The sequence below is a fragment of the Plasmodium gonderi genome, assembly GCF_002157705.1.
Source record: "Plasmodium gonderi DNA, contig: Chr02, whole genome shotgun sequence".
NCBI classification, from domain to species: Eukaryota; Apicomplexa; class Aconoidasida; order Haemosporida; family Plasmodiidae; genus Plasmodium; species Plasmodium gonderi.
Window position 1 is genome coordinate 36,571 of NW_021628926.1, and position 22,592 is coordinate 59,162.

The 22,592-nt window shown below is 23.4% G+C and overlaps 3 protein-coding genes across 3 annotated transcripts; 1 reads left to right on the plus strand and 2 right to left on the minus strand.

The window, feature by feature from the left end:
- Nucleotides 1-668: 668 nt before the first annotated feature.
- On the minus strand, nt 669-2,264 carry PGO_020060 (variable surface protein; the record flags this gene model as incomplete). Its single annotated transcript, XM_028685825.1, has 3 exons — nt 669-824; nt 948-2,120; nt 2,223-2,264. The coding sequence occupies 3 exons, from the start codon at nt 2,262-2,264 to the stop codon at nt 669-671; spliced, it is 1,371 nt and encodes a 456-aa protein (XP_028541626.1).
- Nucleotides 2,265-9,523: 7,259 nt separating this feature from the next.
- Nucleotides 9,524-11,043, minus strand: PGO_020070 (variable surface protein; the record flags this gene model as incomplete). Its single annotated transcript, XM_028685826.1, has 3 exons — nt 9,524-9,697; nt 9,819-10,865; nt 11,017-11,043. 3 exons carry the CDS (start codon nt 11,041-11,043, stop codon nt 9,524-9,526), a joined length of 1,248 nt encoding a protein of 415 aa, XP_028541627.1.
- A 6,488-nt stretch (nt 11,044-17,531) lies between these two features.
- On the plus strand, nt 17,532-18,687 carry PGO_020080 (Plasmodium exported protein, unknown function; the record flags this gene model as incomplete). The annotated part of the gene is made up of 2 exons (XM_028685827.1): nt 17,532-17,612; nt 17,737-18,687. 2 exons carry the CDS (start codon nt 17,532-17,534, stop codon nt 18,685-18,687), a joined length of 1,032 nt encoding a protein of 343 aa, XP_028541628.1.
- Between the last annotated feature and the right edge of the window lie 3,905 nt (nt 18,688-22,592).

Consider the following 22,592-nt stretch of genomic DNA (forward strand, 5'->3'; position numbering starts at 1 on the left):
TATAAAACATTGGGCTTTGTTTTGTAAATAAAAAAATTCATGTTCAATTTTACTCATCAAAATATGTAAAATTAAATGTATTTATATTATTATATGTAAGAAGTTTATATGCAAAACATATTAGAGCGAAAAAAAAAAAAAAAAAATTATTAAAAAATGTCAAAAATTAGCATATGTTATAAATGCATAATTCATTCTTCAATAGCTTCAGATAAAAGAAATATATAAATCCATTGTATTCTAAAATTAATGCATAGATATATAATGTCATTATTTTATTAAAAGTGAATGTAACGTGACAAAAAGAATAACAGTTCATCTTAAATATAATAATTATAAACTGATAATATAGAAAGATTAGAGATTATTTTTGTATTACAGTTATATATGTACGAATTGTATTATAACAATTCTTCTGAAATAAGCTTTTTATGAAAGAATAAATCTAAGTTTGCTATATAAATATAAGTTAAATATAAAAATACATATTTATATCCATTTATAATGTAAAATTTTATCGAACGTTAATCGCATCTTGAGAATTATATAATGTTAAATCGTTCTTGTCTGTTATATGTCTGATTTAGATATAATTCTTATAAGCTTCTATAATTCATTATAATAAACTACAATAATTTTTTATATAATGACAAGGGAATTACTAATCCCTAATATACTATATTAACTCTCCTTTTATTCGAATTGGCATTTCTTGGTGGTTGTGCACTATACGAAATTCTCTGTCTAGATTTATCGGGTATCTTCCTCGTCATTTTTTTTTCCTTTATTATTTTCCTTCTTAACCACGGTCCGAAGGGCGTAAACTAACATGGAACAGGAAAATGTAAAATATACATAACATTTCGAATTAATTGTTATAATATATATAATACACATTATTAATAAAAAAATATACATTTCAACAGTATAATAAAATTTGTACTTACTTTAAAATAAATGAAAAAAGTCATAATTATTCCAAAAGTTAAAATACCTACAATGATCATACGCATAATATTGCTGTTTAAAATACTATATTTATCATCTGAATTATTAAAATCTGTCGTATTATAATCTACTGAAGTTATAGGATCATTCATAGAATCATTAAGCCTAATTCTTACTCTACTAATTGGACCCTTGTCGAGAAGCTGCACTCCAATGGCCCCAGTTGTGCGGACATTCGGTTCTGTGCATTTCCCATCCGCAGTCTTTATTGGCTTATCATCCGGACATTTTCCTTCTTCTGGTTTACTGCTTTCTGGATTATCTACATTTTCGTAAGAGTCTTTGGATGATGGAAAGACAGAACATAATCCAACATCTGCATCAAAATTTTCGTGAACTTTTACCATATGGCATTTAAAAATATTATATCGCAAGCGTTTTACTAATCCTGAGTTTCCGTATTTTCCTTCATAGTCCGTCATTTTATTTCCGGATGACTCTAATTCATTTTTACCATTATTACATTGTAGTTTATATAGAAGAACGTGAGGATGATATTTCCCATTACAATTAAAATAATCACAACGCCAGAAGTTTGCTCCACAACATTTTTCTTCATTTCTTGTATATATATCCTTAATTCCATTGATGTATTTACAGTATTTTTGACAGTTCTCTTTCTTTGGAGAGTTAATGCATTCAATAAGAGCACTGTAATTGCTAAAATAATCATACAAAAACTTCTTTTCATTTTCTTTTACTAAATGATCTTTAATTTCTATAGGACATGTTTCCTTACGATTTTCTAGTAATTCATAGTAAATTTTAGATTCCAAATTAGAAAATGAATTGATAATATGTTCTCTATGTGAAGAATATTCGGAGTTTGTTAATATTTTATTTAATTCATGATAGATCCAGTATCTTAAACCTAAACAACGATTATGCATTGTATTTCCTATGTCTCTAATTGTTGACAATTCTTTTAAGTTTTTGGCAAATTTTTTACAGAGTTCTTTTACAGTATTCTTATCTACTCCATTAGTTTTTACATTTGTACAATAATCAGAATATGTGCTACTGGAAGTATTCTTATTAAATTCTTGATATAATATATAAGAAGGTAATTTTTTATATAGCTCTTCCTGAAAATTAAAGATATAAAATGCATACTATAAATACTGAAAAATTCGTCTTATGAAAGTAATTTATATTGTTCTCTTATAGAGATAGGCCAAAAAAATTATATATCTTTATGAAGAATAAAAATATACATCAGATTCCAATTTTGAAAAATCGAATCCATCTACTGCCATGTTAAAGATAATGAAAATTGCTGAATCCTAAAATTACATGTCAAAAAAAAAAAATTATACAATACAAGGTACTTACAATTGTTATATCACATACTTTTAAAATAACATTTGAAATTTTATTGTGTGTATATTTTATTAGTTATAGTTTAATATTGTGTTCTTATAATAACTGAATATATTATATGCTAAATATTTTATAATCTTTAAAAAATAAAATGTACAATTGGAATATAATACACCATGCTATATTAAATATTATAAAAGAAAATATTATTTTACAAATATGTCATCATTTATAAGCTGTATAATCAATTTTTTTAATTTTTGCAAATATTAAGCATTTTTCTTTTTTTTCCAATTTTTTAGGTCATACATCAATTGGATTTGTTAACATATTGTTTATTGGTATATTATATAGTGTATTAAAACAAAAAATATAGTTACAAAGACGTGTTCATTTTTCTTTTAAGATTCCAATAGCACAACTTCACTTAGATTTTATAATTTCTTATACATGCCATTTTATTTCACAATTGTTTTGCTATTATTCCTAAAAAAATATTATCATGCAAGATTAAAATAAGTGAAAGAGTAATAGTATGAAATATCCAAAAATTCTATTAAAAAGGAAATTATACAATGTTATAATAAAAATGTTAATTGTGCATTCTTATTGAATGAGCTATCATATTTCACGTATGTCGATAATTCTGTATTGTTTTACATCACACATGTGTAGACATGAATTAAAAACTTATTATTATCATATTCCTATCTTCAGCAATTAAAATATCCATTAGAAGTATTTGCATTATAAAATATATAAACATTTAGAATAAAGTGGGACTTATTTATTTTAAAAATTTAAATGACATATAAAAGGTATTGTTTTATCTTAACATGGTGAATGTTGTTTTGATATAAACATAAAAATGGGTTAATATGACATATATATTACGTACAAATTTTCGAAAAATTGCTATATGAAGTTATTTTGCTTTTCAGAAAGCAATAAATTTCAGTGATGTTATTTTTACATATATTTACTAAAACTCATTGTAACTCTGTTAACACATAAAAAAGATATTCAATAAGGACGCAAAATGAAAATGATATATAATAATTACCACACATTTCTCTAAATATATTGTCACAAATGAATATACTAAAGTTATTTTATTCATTAACTATAAAGCTCAAGATATTTTACACATGTTTCAAAAAATAATATTATTATTATTGAAATTTTCATTATACAGATTTTTAAGAATTATTTTATTTATGTAATACATAATTCATATTCATATTTTCTTGCAATGACGAATGAATTGAAAAGGATTTGTATATAATTTATTTTTATTATCTTTTGCATTATACCTATTTTCACAGCAATTACTTAATTAAGAACTTTACTCATTCTTTTAATACCAGATTTAAAAATATTTTTACAAATAAATTTGTTATAAAAAATAAGGTAATTTTTAAAAATATTGAATAACTCAAATGTTTAATATATAAGAATACATAAATATTGTAATATTATGAATATGTGTTGTTATTAATGTGTATTATTTTTCATTCTACATTCTCTACTTATATTTTTGCTTTAAATATCCCTCCCCTCAATAAACAAAATATTGTGGTTATTCCATTAACCCCTTTTATACAAATAAGTTTATGTAAAATTGCTATATTTTGACATAATGATAATTATCTCCTTTTCAAAAAAACATTTTTAAATTAACGTGCTTTTCTAATTCGACATACGTATTTTCTATGTATATATTTTTTTTCAACGTATGAGTTACTATTCAGAATAAAAATATTTGTATAGTAAATTTTTTTAGAAAACATTGTGTAATTCTTATCAATGCAATTATTTAACAAATATTAGTAGTTTTTCTTCTTTTTTTTCTTTTTTTTTTTACCTACGTATATATTTACTTAAAGCATTTTATCAAGATGTATCTCATGAAATAAGCTGGATAACAGTACGTTAAATTACAAGATATATTTTTTTAACCCTTTTCATGTCTCTCAGTATGTACATAGTACATTTAAGTATTTCTCACATATATGAATATGATTATTGTTAATCTGTAAAATGGATACTTGTTCAGAATAGTTCATTTATTTTGTTAATAAATAAATTTACACGTGTTATATATTTAAGCTATATAGCAATACATTTTTTCCATTATTTAATTTTCTCTTTTATTCATTTAAATACATATATACCTAGTTATGTCGTAATTATAAAATACTGTGCCAATTGGTATAATTATTCTACTCTATATATGAGGTAACATTTATATAAATGTTGTTGTTTGTACATTTTTCTGACAACATGAACTAATTATTCGTTAAGTTTGTCGTATCCATCAATATATGTATTTACAACTAGGTGGTATGAAGTAAATATAAAAAATAATTACAATTTACATGATATTTTGTAATATTTTATAATATTTTATATTTTAATTAAATTTATAACATTTTATATTATTTTATGTAAAAAAATATCACAACTGGGTGATGCATGTAAAACACCTTGAAATTAATGCACTAATGTTAGGTATATATAATAATGTTAATAAACGTATGGCATTATATATTTTCTTGTTGTTCCATTGTACATATAACAAAATATATAATGAAATTATAAAAATATAATAATATAAAAAGTTCATCGAATTATTTAATTACTAAATAATGTAAAAGAAACAACATTTTTTTTACATGTTATAATATAGTAAAACAAAAAAAAATAAAAATAAGAAAAGAAATTAAATTATTATGCAGTTTATAATTAAGAATGCCACATTGTTGCTCATTCATAGAAAATTTATTAAAAAAAAGAATTCTTTAGACAAAATAAAATAAAAATTTCTAACAATAATGCAAAAAAAGAAGTATCATTAAATCGACTGTATTGTTGAAAAGATCAGAAAAAAACAACAACAAAAAAAAAAATTAATAGTAGAAAAAAAAAAACGAACAGTATTAATATACTAAAAAAATATTATATTGGGATTAGTAAGTTTTCCCTCTTCTATGTTCCTTATTTATACTGTAAGATGGAATATATCATATTCTCTATCATTGTAATGTAACATAATTTCACATTTTACGCTTTTTAAATTCTATTGGTTTACAAGAACAGTTGGAGATGAATTTTCTTCTTATGATAATTTATTCATTATCTCAACGAATTATTCTTTAATATTTTCAATTTTGAGTTATCATTTTTCCCATTTTTTATTCGACTATTTTTTTTTTTTTTTGCATCTTTCTATATATCCACATTCCAAATGGAATGAACTAAACATGATTAAAAATAAATATGCAATATTTTTATTTTGTGCTTATGTGTTTTAGAAAAGTATGAATTATATCCTACAACATAAGTTCTTTATATCATGCAAAGAATGAATATTAAAAATAAAAATAAAATAAAAAAATAACTGTAACTAAAATCGTAAATATATTTCCTAATATCATGTAAAACTAATTCATTATATTTCTGGTTTCTGTCACCAAGTAAAAGATACTATTTCTGCGCTTCATTCGTAATAAACATAACATTATAACCTACATTTTATACTTGTTCTACATCTGATGCATCTGCAAAAACCTAGATTTTCATTGAAATAAATGCAGAAAATATTTATGCATTTTTAATATAGATTGTTAAAACGCTTTACATGTTTGCATTGTTTTCGAATTTGCCTATTAACAAAGGGTGCTCTTCTATCATTTACATTATCATAATTGTTAGAACACTTTTGTAAATTTATTTATTCCTTTCAATATGCGCATATTTTCCATGAAATTAACATGATTGCTCTCGTAAAACATGTTTATTAATATTAGTCATTTGCTTTAGTTATTTCAATTATAAAAAAAACGGTATCACAAAAAATAGAAATTGTACGAAGGGTATTTCTTTATCAAATATGAATTAGTTTACATCTAAAATAGTAATCATCATGATAATTTAAATAGTTAATTTAGTATCATTTTTGTGAGAATACCTAACATAATTCATAAGTACGAGTAAATCCATTTAGATAATTAATATATTAATGCAAATGCCACAATTATTTTCGGTATTCCCTTTACATACAAATTTATTATATATATACTATCTAAATGTAACTGCTTTAATGTAGTTCCTTGAAGGACTAACGTAAATACTTATTTTATATGTAGGATATTACATAAATTTTGGAAAAAAAATAAATAAAGCTACTTTATTAACAATAATGCTGAAATATGAATCTTTTATTAAGGAAGTAAATTATCATGTTATTTTTCACGCCTTCCTTAATTTTTAGTTGTATTATTTTTTTTACTAATAAGTAATGTCTTTTGCTAATAATTCTATACTTCTATATCTACATTTTATTTCATAAAAATCCAAAGTAGTTGTTATTAATTACATTTTCTGAAACATTCTACTTCATTATTACATTCTACAAACATTTTTTACAGAAACATTTTCGCTCCATAGTAAGGCATTTAAAATAAAAAATTCATCATAATATTATTTTTTTTTTTCTAATACTTAGGTTAGACATTTTAACCCTTAATCATGCTGCAACATTCTAAAAATTAATATAGATTATCCTTATTTAAAAATACAATTTCAGAGACATTTAAATGCTTATACCATAATTTTCTTTAAAAAAAGCTATATTTAAGTTAATTTTATTCCACAAAAGTTAAAAAGAATATATAATAGTCTCAAGTAATGGTGCATTATCTTCTATTTTTATCATGCGTCCAACATTTTTGATATTAACAATAGTTTTTCTTACGTGCTTAATTCATTAAAATATTAGGTAAAGCCGACAGGCGAATATTCACTTTTCATATTTTTACAAACATCAATTACTACTTTCAAACAATTGCAGCACGTGCTATAATATTTTCTACATTTTGCAGTAACTTCACCCATATAGGTGATATACAAGGAAAAATAGCCATAAAATTTTTAGATCCTTTTAATGATATCTAATTTTTTATTATAAAACTCGCGTTTGAACGTATCAAAAATGTTAGAAAAATCTAGTATCTCCAAAAAACGGAGAAAAAGCTATTACCACCAACTCTAAACTTATGAAGCACAGCATAATAATCAAACCAGTGATTCAAATGCTTATACAGATTTATATTTGTTCTTTTTCTTTTCATCTATCTTATGAAGAAGTTAACCAAATTTTTTGGAAAAAAGGTTGTAGCTTTCTACTAAAGATTTTGTACAATATTATAAATTAATTCTTTTAACCAGTATTATGTTTGAAATTGGGAGGATAAAAAGAAAAAAATTGATCACCAACAGAATTATAATCTATATTAAATAAATTACAAAATTTGTATAATTTGTTTTCCATCGATTCAAGATCATGGAAATAGAAAGCTAAATGAAAGTGTACGGAGCACATAAGTTCACTTTATCTGAAATGAGTTACCTATCACAAAATGGCACACGCCTGATGCTTAAATAAAATACAATAGATAATTTTTAAAGTATAAAATATGTAAAAAGAAGAAGTTTATTTACTTCCTTTAAAAGATATGAAAAGTTTAAAGATGTGCTTCACAACTAGGTTCTTTGCCAAATCATAAGGCAGTTTCTTATTAGTGTTAGTCCAAAATAACACAATTTATAAATTATAAAATGTACTGTAAAAACACATTTAGATCATATATATTAGTAATTCTTGCGCACATAAGTGTCTATAAAAAATGGTACCACGCGTCTATGAAGTAATTAATTTAACATGTTTTAATATTCCCATATTTTTTGTTGTACTTCTCAATGTACATAGAATAAATAATAATTTTTTTTTTTTAAATTATGAAAAATGAGCAGAAAATTTCCCCTCTTCATATCTTGATTATATAGATTATTAAAAAAAATAAATTTTTCTTGATATCGTATGTGAAACCTCTAGTATTATAGAACTATTATAACACTGTTATTTTCACAACAGCTATAAAATATATATAATTTTACAAAAATTTATACGAAATTGAAAAAGCGCAAAGATTGTTACTTTTTTCTATGTGGCGATTTTCTACTTCTAATATTTATATATAATTATTAACAGTATATTATGGATTATTATTTTTATTTCTCTTTTTAAAGAAAAATATAGGTAATTCTGTTAAATATAAAAGAATGTTAATTGAACATACGCACCTTACAAGAAATAGGAATCCCCTGAATAATGTATTTTTATTTGTAAATACAGCTACTTTTAAAACATTTTATAAATTATGCAACCATGTATAGGTATATAATAATAATTCTCTTATAATAGGATTCATAATATTTACACTTTTGTGCCTATTTTGTGTTAACAGGTTATTTATAAGATTGTTAATTATATAATAATTACGCATCTTTTAAGATACGTAAAAAAAAAAAAAAAAAGCATGCCTATGTTATTGTTAAAGTGTGCTGATCTTATCAGAAGCACATTGTCAAACATTAATGTGTATACGGTTCATTGTGCCGTATTTCACAATTATTACTATGAATTAGTGAAATGTCTACAAAAAAATTAATAATGTCTTTCATTAAAAAATGTAATTCTCAAAAATGACAAGCACCTTATTTTTCAAAAAAAAATATATATATCATATTTTCACATAATATATAAAGACTTACAATACATGTATTAAAAAGAAAAAAATAAGACTCTTTTTATCAGTTAATCTGATTAAAATAAATAAACATGCATAAAATTGAAAAACCAAAACAAATTTACCTTATTTATAAAACATTTAACTGTTTCCTTATACCCATTCCAGAAATGCATTGCTATTTGATTGCTTCTACAAGTTTTATGAAAAGCAATTGTTCAATTTGAATATAGTAGTAAAAATTATCTTTTCACAAAACTGCAAGAAATATATACACATATACATTTCTTTTTTATGATGTACGTTCTGCACAATTTTCTTTCTGTTTAATAATTACAAGGCTTTATAACATATCACAAAAAAAAGTTCTCATATAATAACTTTTTTAATCAAAAACATTTTCCTCTAAGATTGCACATGCCTAACAATTTACTTGCTAATTATGTAACATCCAGTTCTCATTACTTACATCCAAAATAGCCGCTTTGCTTCTTTTTTTTTATATGCCTTATTTTAATTTTGTTATCTGTAATTGCAATAATAATTGCACGTGTTGACCTTTTCGTTTGTCTCATTTTACACTTTTGACATTTTGTGAAAACGTCCTAATAATCCCAAGCAGAATAATACTGCATATTATATCCATCATCATAGTAATCCATGTTCATATTATAAGGGTTATATTCGGAAAAAGTATTATCATATTCATCATAAATTTTATTGTTTGTTTTAGATTTCTTAGTTTTCCTCTTAGTTACACTTCCCTTTAAATTAATCAACTATAGTAAAAATTAAATATGTGAAATGTGTATTTTTATTTCATTAAAATCATATTTTAATGAAAATTATGAATAATATAACATAAAAAAGTTTATATTATTAAAATCACTTCATATTTACTTTATAACCAATGAGCATAACTAAGAATAATGATCCTAAAATAAAAACATATTTACTACTTTTCAAATGCATTAGCCAACTCAAAAAACCCTTTTTTACTTCCAAAGGACTTTCATAATCTTTAATAGTATCAATATCTCCTGCAAAATTATGCGCATAATCAGAATAATCATTTTCATCTAATACTGGAAATCTTGAACTTTCTTCCAAATCTTCATCGTTCGATGGAACTTCAATACATCCTGATAAATTAGTAATTTCTCCATCATCACTAAGCGTATAATTGCATTTATAATTTTTATATGATGAAACGGTCTCATCACCAGTACGTGAAGTTCCTAATAATCGAAATGTTCCTGTACGCACAGTTGGCCTTTTTGGAGTCGAATAAAAAGTATCAATTCCTTCGTCAACTGGTACTTCTACATTTTCATAGCCAATACATTTTAATTTAGCTAATATTTCATAAGGATTTTTCTTATTAAAATCAAAGTAATCACATACTTCTTCCCATAAGCAAAGAGGTTTATATTTATCATATAGTCTTTTCACATCAACGACATAATTGCAATATTTTTCTCTGCAACCACTTATTTCAGAAATAATACATTGATAAATTGTTTCACTGTTTTTAAAAAAATCATGTAACATTCTTTTTTCATTCCAATTATTTAAGTCAGGCTCTATTTTAAAGTCACAATATACTTTATTTAATTCATTTAAATTAACTCTAAGCAGTATATCATCAAGTTCATTAAAAAATTGATAATCAATTTTACTACTCGATCCTTTGAATATTTTCGATAGTTCCTTATACACCCAGAATGTGTAAAATGTACAACGATCATCATGTGTCTTTTCAAGATTCTCCAAATTTCTTAAATTCTTCAAATTTCCCACAGACTTGGCACATAAAGCTTTTAAATGCTTTTTATCAGTGCCTTGCATACTACTCCTGTTACAGTAACTTTCATATTGCCCCGGGTTATTTATACTGCTCAGTTTTTTATATCTTTCACTTGAAGGTAACTCATTCAGAAGACTTTCCTGGAAAAAAATGTTCCGTATTGAGACATATTAACACAATAACATTCGATGGAAAAGAGGAAAACGTTCGCTTTCTTTTTTGTCACATTCTGCATGGTCATGTAACAATATTCTATTAATTATTTATTTTTAGTATGATATGGAAATTTACGTATTTACTCTCATCCACAGCTGCCATTTTCAGTTGGAATTAACTTATTTTTGTGAAGCAAAAAAAAAAAAAAAATATATTATTTTACACATTAATACAAATATATTCCTCTTAGTACTCTATTTCAAGTGTTCGTTGCTTTTCACCAATTTAAAAAACTAAGATAAATTAGGTTAACATCTTTTGTTCATGTACATATTAGAACTACTTTGTTGCAACAACATTAGTAACAAAATACATGAAAATTAGGGAATATTAAAAGGATATAAACAAAAACAAAAAAAAATCTAATAATTTGAATAAAATATAATGTTGTAGGATAAAATATATATTTTTTTTAAATATTAATTTTTATAAATATTGCATATTTCCACTAATTACACATGAGAGATACAGTTTATTTTTCTTATTTTTTTTTCCTTTTAACACATAATGTGTAGTACAACTTTTTTGGAAATATGTGTCCTTTAAGATTGTTTCACATTTTAATACACTGGATAATAAATGTGTATTGTTTTTTAAAATGGAAATAAATATTCATTTAATATTTAGGAGTAATGATACCTACCCATTGTAGAACTTGTCGTTTTAATCTAAATACATTTATTCATATGTATATTTTTCATTATCATTTTACAAATCTCAAATATGATAAAACTGCAAATCAAGCATTTAAGTAAACAAAACGGATAAAAAAACAAATTAGTACATATAATATATCATAGACAAAAACAATTTCATCATCGTATAAAATAATGATTGTGACAAATTTATGAATTATTTTTTCAAAGTTGGAAAATTCTCACATCTTATTCTAAAATAGATGTCGTTTTCTCTTGCTTTTTTCCATTGTGAATGAATAAGGGAAAACATAAAATATTTTTTTTCATTATCATATACTTACTATTGCGTAATGTATAATTTTTTTTTTCTTATCCTTTGTAATAAACACAATTATTTGTTAAAGGAATAAGCTAATTATTTTAGGTAAAATAAAATTTTAAAAAAAATGCTAAATTCATTATCTTAAAATGTCATAAAAGGAGCTGCAACGCTTTTTTTTTTTTTTTTTTTTCACATTTCCAACAAAATAAGTTAGCAAATCTATCTACAGGATTTTAAAAAAAAATTGTAAACATAAAAAAATTAAGAGATACACATAATACCTATAAAAAAAGAATATATATTTTTTTTTTTTTTTTTTTTTTTTTTCTTTTACCATATAATACAATATGCATTTTGCACTTAATTCATTATATTGGAGAATTTCATATTTTTATGTGTTTCTTTTTTCCTACATTGAAACATAGGAAAAATATTTTTTACTAAAAATAAAAAGTGGTAAAACAGTAAAAAAAAAAAAAATATAAAAAATAGTTTCTCATGCTTCAGATGATTTATCTATGATCATGTTAAAAATGCATTATAAAAAATGTTAGGGTTTACATAAATGTATGTAAGAACTGTGTTTTCTATGTAGCATATTCATAAACAAATTTAAAAAATATAGCTGCATATATCAAGGAATTTACTATTCCCATTCTTTGAATCAACAATTATCTTTGTATAATATAACATGTCCTTAGTGTAATGAAATTTTGTTTTTTCTGTGATGCTGTGTGTGAGGAAATGTAAACGTTTTTTTTTTTTTTTTTCTTGCTAATTTTTATGTTAACCAAAACGTTGCAAATCCTGTTTAATGTATACTGTCCAATCAATAAAAAAAATAATTAGATACGCCACTATTTTGTAAAAATATTGTAATCTAGTAATTAATCATAACTCCCACATTTATTAGACCTATTTAAACTGTAACATTTTGGAGAATAATAAGTCTTATTACAATGTTGTTAAATCGTTTTCATTATTTTCTTTGTTAAATGGCTATCCTAAATTATTTTAAAATGGATTTATGGGCAATGTCATTAAGTTATTTTACACCAAAGTAAAAAAAATAAATTAAGCTATTTTTTAATTTTACCCAACAAATAGCATATTAAATGCAATTTATTCATAAAACAATGAAGCAACTAAGCAACTATTAGTAATAGGAGTTAAAAACATTTTTATATACAATCCACATTTATCTATATTGAATATTTAAAATGTGTTTCACTTCTATAATTTATTATAACAGTAATGATTAATTAACGTTCAGGCTATGGTATTCCAAAAACTTTTATTTTAATTGTATTTTAGCTTTACCCCTCCAATATGAATAATAATAATAATAATAGCAGCATATAATTCATTCAATGTTTACACTACTATTGAGAAAAGTTAGCCTAAAAATTAGAAGCAGTAGTTAAGCATTTTACACGTTTTACTCTTTAAGAAAAATGTATACATATGTATATATTCTGTTAAATAAATATTATATATTTAAAATGCTTATATTTGTCATTCTCCCAAACTTTCTGATACATAATGGACACATTTTAGTATAATACATGTAAATACTAAGGAAAAGATATCCTCTTTTATTATATAAGATTGAATTTTAATCTAAATGAAATATGGTTAGCCTGGTATGTTTCACAACATTTTGTCCTTAAGAAACCGTTCAAAAAGGTCATAAAATATAATAAGTAATAATAACTATGAATTGAAATAGCTAAATGGTGCTTCTAATTAGACACTAGAGTTAATATTAAGTTCTTGTTAATCTATATAAAAGCCATCTAAAAATGGTTAAGTTCTATTATCGCCTTATCCATTATTGCAATACTATGGTTTTTACTATACCATGATTGATAGCTTATTTTGCTAAGAATGAATAAAAACACTGAGAAATAGAATTCCCAAAATCACAAAAACTGCGAGTTAATTAAAAATATCACACAGTTGAACTTTGTAGAGTTAAACATATATATACAATATGGATAGTTTCATTATTACACAATTTACATACACATTGGCTATTATTCCATTTTTGCGATTAACTTTAGTAATAAATAATAAATACATTAATTTATATATTCTCCAGGTGAACAATGATAAGGAAGAAAAAAATACATGTTAAATTCTTATTCTATATTAATATGTAGAATATATGAAGAACTATAAAAAATAAAAAAGAATTAAAAATGTAATAAGTGCATTTTTTAAAATGAAGTTATCTGAAAAAAAAATATGCATGTTAAAAAAATATTTCATTATAAAAAAAGCACATAAAAGTTTTTTTTTCTTTCTTTTTTGCATAAATGCATATATATAAAAGGTTTCTATGGTAAAAAAATTCATCGTCAAAAAAAAAAAAAAAACATATTAGACTTATTTGATAATCCTTTTTTTATCTTTTTTTTGGAATAAATAATTTATTATTTATATAACAAAAAAATTGCCAGAAAGTTCCTGTATTATCGCACCTTACGCGATCCACACCGGTTCTTATATTTTATTTCCACATAAAATATAATAAACATTATAATGGCATTTTTTTGGAATAACAAATCTTTTTCATCTCCCTTATACAATAATATCCAAATTTTAATATTATATATGGAAAAGTATGCCCACTTTTCTCTTTTTCAATTTTGGAGATTCACCATTTGAACCACTTTAAACAAACAGTTTTATGTTAAAATAAAAGCAAAGCATAGAACCACTTCCATTCAAGTGTCTGTGTCATACATTCGAAATAAATATCTTGTTTATTTTAAATAACTCAGTGTGCGATAAAAATAGAAATTAAAAATATTCCACAAAATATTAAAAAGGGTGTAATGAAGGAGAATATGTCTCTTTCTTTTTTTTTCTTTATTAGAACCATCAGTACTCGTTCCAAATAAAATAGTCATAATGAGAAATCTTCTTTTGAGATAATCATTTTTTACATAATATTAAAAAAAATTTGTGAACATTTTGTGCTAAGATTCTTTTTTTTTTTCTATTTTAGGAATATAATAATTATTATTATTATTTTTTTCTTTTTAGACATTGCAACATCACTAAAGCAAAATAATGCAAAAGAAAAATTATTGAATAATTGATGCAAATGAAATGTTGGTTTATATTAAATCATAAATAATTAAAAATAATAGACCACATCATAATTTCTAATAGGTTGATAAACTAGCTAGATAAACATATATATGTTAAGAATTTAATTATTTGTTTTATACTACAAATATAGAAATAAAATTTTATGAAAAGTGAAAAATATACCTATTATCTTATTTTAATGAAATAATTACTTATTGGAAGTGTTGTTAACGTTCCTTCTTCTAACTCATCATATAATTCTTAATTCTCTTTTTAATAAACAGGTTGTAGCATTGGGAGTATATCGTCACTTCTAACATGTAGCCACGTCGATAAGGTAACCATTAAATGAGCACATATATATATATAAACATATCTGTGTGTGCAAAAAGATTAACTAAGCCGATTTGTAGAATGATATGAGTAAGGGTAAGAGTATAAGCTTAACTACTTATAAAAGAAGCTCATTAGCAAAAAATATTTCCCATATAAATTTTTCATTTCTGTATGCAATAGTTTATTTCATAAATGTGTAACCAAATATTCTTGAATTAGGAATTATGCCATCTTACTTTTTCCTAATACTTTCAATTGTAACTATTTAAGCTAAGCAAGACAGTTACATTGTGATAATATGTTCTATCCTAATTGTTGCATGAATTATTCTAATACTTCACATAAATATCGTACCTAACATTTAAATACAAACGTGAACATAAAACCTTGTGTTGTAGAATATATTCTTTATTTAAATTTGTTTCTCCCCATAGTTAAGTTAAAATATGTGCATTTTATTCATTTTAATTATTTATAATGTAATAAATTTAAATTGTACTAATACTTGTTCTTATTATTGCTAACAAAATTGTGATGTTAAATGATACTGCAAAAATGTTAGCCTCTCACCACTTATTGTTACATCATATTTAATATCTCTACATTATGTACATAAATTTTTTAAAAAGGAAATATTTCATTTATAATTTTTACGCATTTGTTGCGCTTCTATTATTTTTAAATTAAACAACGTTATTGATAATTCTTATACATTTCCACATTGTTTCGTCTTTTAATATTATATATTTTTTAATACCATTTGTGGTGAACTTTACACATGCACCTATCTATATACATCGGTTTAATCTATTTTTTATAAGTTAAATGTTCCGAATTTTGTAAAAATTTATAGTATAAATCTCTACATATTTGTGACAAGGAAGTTTTTTCAGTATTGAAAAAGGATTGAAGTAATTTTCTTTTTCTAAATAATGTATATCATTGGGTTATGCTAATTTTACTCAGTTAAAATATCATAAAAGGTTTAATTAATATTTCACATATTAGTAATTTTTACATAAAGAGGGCATAGTATTGTGTGTATCTAAAGTAACATACGAAGTTTCTAAACTACTCTGTAGATTGAAAATTTTTAAAAGGATTTATAAACCAAGTCATATGATTCAATTTTGTTGTAAAATACTTCATTAACAAAATTTTTATATTTATGGGTTTGTATGAAAATATTACTAAGTAATGCATTGTCTTGTATTTCCAATATATAATGTTATTTTATATCTCGTCCTCTTAAATGTGGCATTGATGATGCCTACTTCACAAGCGCTATCAGAGTATATTGTAATATTATTTAAAAAGAATATAATATAAACTCATCCAACCTAAAATTTATTAATAAAAGGGTATGGTAATATGTGAGATATATATATATATATTTTTTTTTTTTTTTTTTTTTTTTTTTTCATACTCCTTACAGTTTACTATATATTTTAAATTAAAACGTTCTATAGTTTTTATAAAAATACAGAGTTCTGTGCATGCATGCATACAAATAAGAAATATTTTATTATTCTAATATATTTAAATTTTTTCCTATCCCCAGTTTAATTAAATACCATCGTTCGAAATTGATACGTTATTTTAGACAAAATTATGTTATATATTAGGAAAAATATATATCATAAAAAGTTGTACTGATTTTAATATTTCACCCGCAATTATAGTATGTACTACGTAGACATGTTGTATATTAATATGAAACCATCTTTTCGTTGCTCTAATTTGTTAGAACTTAATCTGAATTAATCAGAACAATATGCATGTATAAATGTTTTTTTATTATATTTTTTTAGTTTCCTTTTTTTATTTTTTTTTTTCATTAAAATTATTTTTTCCCATTTTTTTAATTATAAAATTTAAATAATTAACTCTTTTTAATATTTGTTAAATGTTTTAAAATTAATCCAACTTGTAGTCATTTTCTATTAATTTTTATTTTTATATATTTTTAGTTTATACAACAGTTCTAATTTTTTTTTTTTAAACCATGTTTATTTAACAAGTATAAAATAATAAAATATAAAATTACAACTCCAAATTTTTTAAATGTTATGAAGAAAAGAACATACAAAGTATATTAATCAGGACAAAATATTAGAAATATAAAAAAAAAAAAAAGAAAAAAAAAAAGTTTAAAGCAGTGGAACTAGAAGCAAACGTAAAATTACAAAGACAATATGTTATTTCAAAGTATAGTATTTTTTCCCTCCCTTTTAACATGGACATGGAGGCTATGCTACGGGGTTATCTACCAATATGTCTTGTGATTTCTTTTCGTTTTCGCTAATTTTTTTATTTTACCATGAAAATGAAAATTTATAAGTACATAAATATATAACATATTTTTTTAATTATTTTATATATTTTTACCTAAATTTATAGGCATCAACCATCAGTTTAATACATGATAAAGTAAGCAATACAGACCATTCATTTAGTGGCAAATACAGTAGGTTGTTGCATGAAAGAAGAAATGACTCAAGCGAAAGACAGCTAAAATATATAGATATGCAAAAAAGAATACAAGATTTGTTAGATGAGAATAATTCTGATTTTACAAAAAGATTAAAAACCTCAGCTCTCGATTATAGATTCGTAGAACTCTTTAATGTTATAACACCTGATGACGTCCTTAAAAAGCAATACAGTTGCATAATGAATGATAAAAGCTTTCAAAAACATTTTAATGCATTGATGAGTAAATATAATTTTGAAAACAAATCCTCTAACGCTTTCGGTGATTACAAAAAGGGTTTTCAAGAAAATCTTGATCCATTCGGTAATTATAATAATTTGGAAGAATTTTTTCGTGACTTACAAAATGTGCGTGACAATAAAGCAAAGTTAATTCCTGAATTCAAACATAATATGCATAGTACTGAAAAATTAAATGATGAATTTAAAAGCACTATTGATTCACGAAAAAAAACAACTTATGGATCCGAATTAAGTATCGCCTTAAAGTTACCAAAAAAAAAAGACTTCCGAAAACATCCAGAGAAGTATATGAGTAAAGATTTATTTGAAAGGAAAGATAGATCAAAGTTGTCTAAACTTCCAAGTACAGGAGAATTTGAATTAGAGATGCAACGTCTTAGATTTACTGAATTATCTAATTATGATGAATTTTTGCCTCAAGGGAGAGGTATATTTAATAGACTTATAAAACCTATAAAGAAATTTGGAATATATCGTACAATTAGCCTCTTTCCTCTCAGCATCTTTGCGATGTGTACAATTATTAGTTTACTCACTTCTGCTACTACCGTTCTAGCTCCAATATTTGTCGGACTTATATTACTTATTTTAAGCGCACGTAAAAAATGGAATTAAACTGTTTTTTCATAAAATTATTTTGTGTACGTACATAAATTCCAAGATTTATTTTTCTTACTAATTTGATTTTAAACCCACACGAAATAAATTCCTATTGTAGGCTTATATATTTAATGAAGTAATTTTAATGTTACATAAACGTGTAATGTAAACAAGAGCCAAAATATGCCCTTGTTTGAATGAAAATTTAATGTTATAATAACATTTTTTTCGTTTACTCTCTTATGTTTATTATTAAAACCTGTTTTTCTGTTAACGCAAATAAGATAATTCATATGTTGCATATTATACATTATTTGTTTTTTAAAATTGAAAAATTTGCTCATTTTCAACTATTCTATCCTTTTGATATTACTTTTTTTTTTTTTTTTTTTTCTGAACAATTCTTACGTTATTACAAATAAGGTAATACATCAAAGGGTGAGAGATGTAATAACTTTTAAAATTTTCATCTTTCATTATAAAAAATAACTCCTTGTTATTTATAAAAATATAATCCAAATTTTAATTAGTAATTTTAATATTTCTAAGAGATCATTATATATAGATATTCACTAACTACATCTAATGGAATAAAACCAATTCACCTATTTTTAAGCAACAATTTATATCTGATATATAAGACAGGCAATGTTCAGCAATTATCACATTCGCATTATCTCAGCCGAATGAAAAAGGGTGTTCAGTTTTTCACTCCCTGTTATGTATCTATACATATATCTCTTGCGTCAGTTATTGTAGCTGAACTTATTTTAACTCATCCTATATTCTTTTAATTTTTATGTGAAACAACATTTCTTAAAAAAATTGTAGACAAATCTCACGCTTCGTTTATTGCCTTTCTCGTTTGCAAAAATCAAGCCTTAATTTTCAATTACATACATTTCCCGTTCACATATATATATACATATATGTATGTATCATAGTGCCTTATGCAAATAATGAGTCTCTTGAGTTCTGCTCAAACTTCACCCATTTGATAGATACACTCGAATATGTATAAAAAATGTTAAATCGTTTAGGCAATGAGAATGAGTTAATTTCACATAAAATTTATTGCACCGCCATTTGGATTTCAGTTATAGTAACACAATAATTTGTAATTTTCACATTATCTAAGAAAATTCATCTTAATTCAAATAAGGGAAAAAAAAATTTTTTTTTTTTTTTTTTTTGGTACCATTGTCAAATGTAATTTCAACTTTATACTAGAATGTAATAAATGTTCTATCCAAATGGTCTAAAACTAATCAGAAAAAAAAAAAAAAAAAAATTTTAAGCCAAAAATAGACATGTTATCATTAGCTCAAAGAACCATAATTTTGGCAGACCTAATTAATTCGGTTTTAATAGTCATATTAGATATATTGTAGAGTTAAAATTTGGATTGTAACAATATTCCAAGTATCATAATATCCATTTCATTAGTTATATTTTTACAAAAATGTCGAACAGATGAACATTTAATAAGAGATGTAACCAATTCATAATTAAGAACATATTTTGCTTAAGCGAATTATAACAATTCATTCAGATAAACTAGGCAAATTCCTGATAATACTATTTTTAAATATATCATTAATAGCATATTTTTAGTGCTCGTTATTTTGATTTTTTTTTTTTTTTTCGTGTATATAAAGCATATCTCAATACATATTATATAATCCATTTTATATTTATAAAATAACAACAGATATTTCTCTATAAGAATGAAGAACAATCAATAATTCTTATGAAAGGTTAGTTTTCACTAATTACATTTCCTAAGAGGTATCACAAAATAAAGTATGCTATTCAAAGCTATTCTTCTTACATTATTCGCCAATAGAAAAAACTAACCAGACAATGAATAAAGTAATTTCAAATGGGATAGAAAAAAAAAAAAAAAAAAAAAATCATTCCATTTGTAAATATATAGTAAAAATTTATTATGCTTTTTCATTTTTATATAATTCCAGAAACCACAAAAAATATAACGTTCCACCCTCCTTTCTACATGACAGTCCCCTCATAATACATATTCATTACAATTGGTACCAACTAAATGTAGGACTCATCTATCTAAATACAGAAAAAGGTATATATAATATATACCAAAATGTAGAAAATAGTTCTTACTCATTTTGGCATATATAACATTGTTAATTTATGCATTGCAATAATAATCAAAATGAAAAAGTAGAGAAATCTAAAAAAGGGCAATAACATTTGAAAATTAAGAGCAATATAATGTGAATAAGAACCTACAAAATGGTAAATAATTTCATTCATTAGCTAATGAATGGACAGATGAGCTAGTGGCTTGAATAAATGTTAATTAAAGAAAGTTAATACGTTTGAATATCTTTTGTAATGATGTTGTCGTGGGTAAAAAATATTTAATTCAATTGTAATGCTAATTAAAAGCACATATAAAGAACATATTAATTTTTTCTTCCACATTTAGTTACAGTAAATGAACTAAAAAAAGGAATTAAATTGTAATCTTAAAATGTCAATATTTTTAAATACATATTTTGGATTAACTATGACAAATTTATAAATATTTAACCAAGATATTCTCTCCCAATTAAAGCTATAGTAGATAGATATCCAAATTTTTAAGGGTAGAAAAATTATAATATTGTGTTAATAATGGGTGTTGAACACTTACTTTGTTTTCATTGTTGTAAACATATATTAACATTGGACTTGCAAAATGTCAATCATAAGTGTTATACATATCCAAAAAAAGAATAGGGAATGTAAAGGAATTTATTTACTTTTTCACCATTTAAATCGTTCCTAATTAATATTAACTGTAGAACGAATAATGGTATTATAATTAAAATTTAATAATTCCTAAGAAAAAAGTAAAGTGAATAAATAAATATGGTATAGCAATAAAAAATGTATAAGGGGAAACAATTCTTAAATACTTTTATATGTTGAATTTATAGCTAATTAGACCATTTACTATTTGTAATTAAACAAACAAAAAGAGAAATGCATATTATGGAAACAAATTTAATCATAAAAAATTTCACATTTACTTTTAAAAATTTACAAAAAAATTATTATTAAGTATTGCTGGTTAAACATAACAAATAATTTCCCAATAAGGTAACAACGGATTTAGATCATTAAATAATAGCAAAGTTAATCTCCCTTTTTTCTCTCTAAATAATGAGAACTAACCAACATTACAACTTAAATTATTATAGATGGTTAATTCAAACATTTCTTAATTTTTTTTAACAATTTTAAACCATTTTGTTTATTTAAATCTTGTTCGTTAAAGTGTAAATAATAAAAAAAAAAAAAAAAAAAAAAAAAAAAAAACATTAAATAAACAAACACTAACGTTTTTAATAAAAGGAATTGTCACTAAAAATTAAAATGTTGTGTATATAAAAACAGAACAAAATGTGCGTACCTAAAATGAAAATATTAAGTTTATTTAGATCTTTCCTCTTAATGCTTTATAATGCCAAAAAATCGAATAAGATATTTTTACCTTTTCCCATTTTTGCAGATGTAAAAGAATGATCGTGCAACAAGCGTAATTACAAGGGGTAATAATAATATAAAAAATGATCTTCCAAAAAGCACAAATAAAAATCGAATCATGGGAATCTATTAAATGTAAAGAGCTTTTTTTTTTTTTTTTTTTTAGTAAAACTTAATTTTTACTTTTTCACACACTTGGAAAATTAATTAATAGTTTTTTTTCATTGAAAGTGGTGAGTTTTAATAATATTTTCCCATTCACAGAACGAAGGACAAAATTTTGATCTACTCAACAGAAACAGTAACGGCTCTTTCTTAAAATGTCTCTACTCTACCACAGCAACAAATTTGTGAACAATTAAGACTGTAATATTTTGTGCATTTTTTTAATTTGAAAATTTTTTAATTTCCAC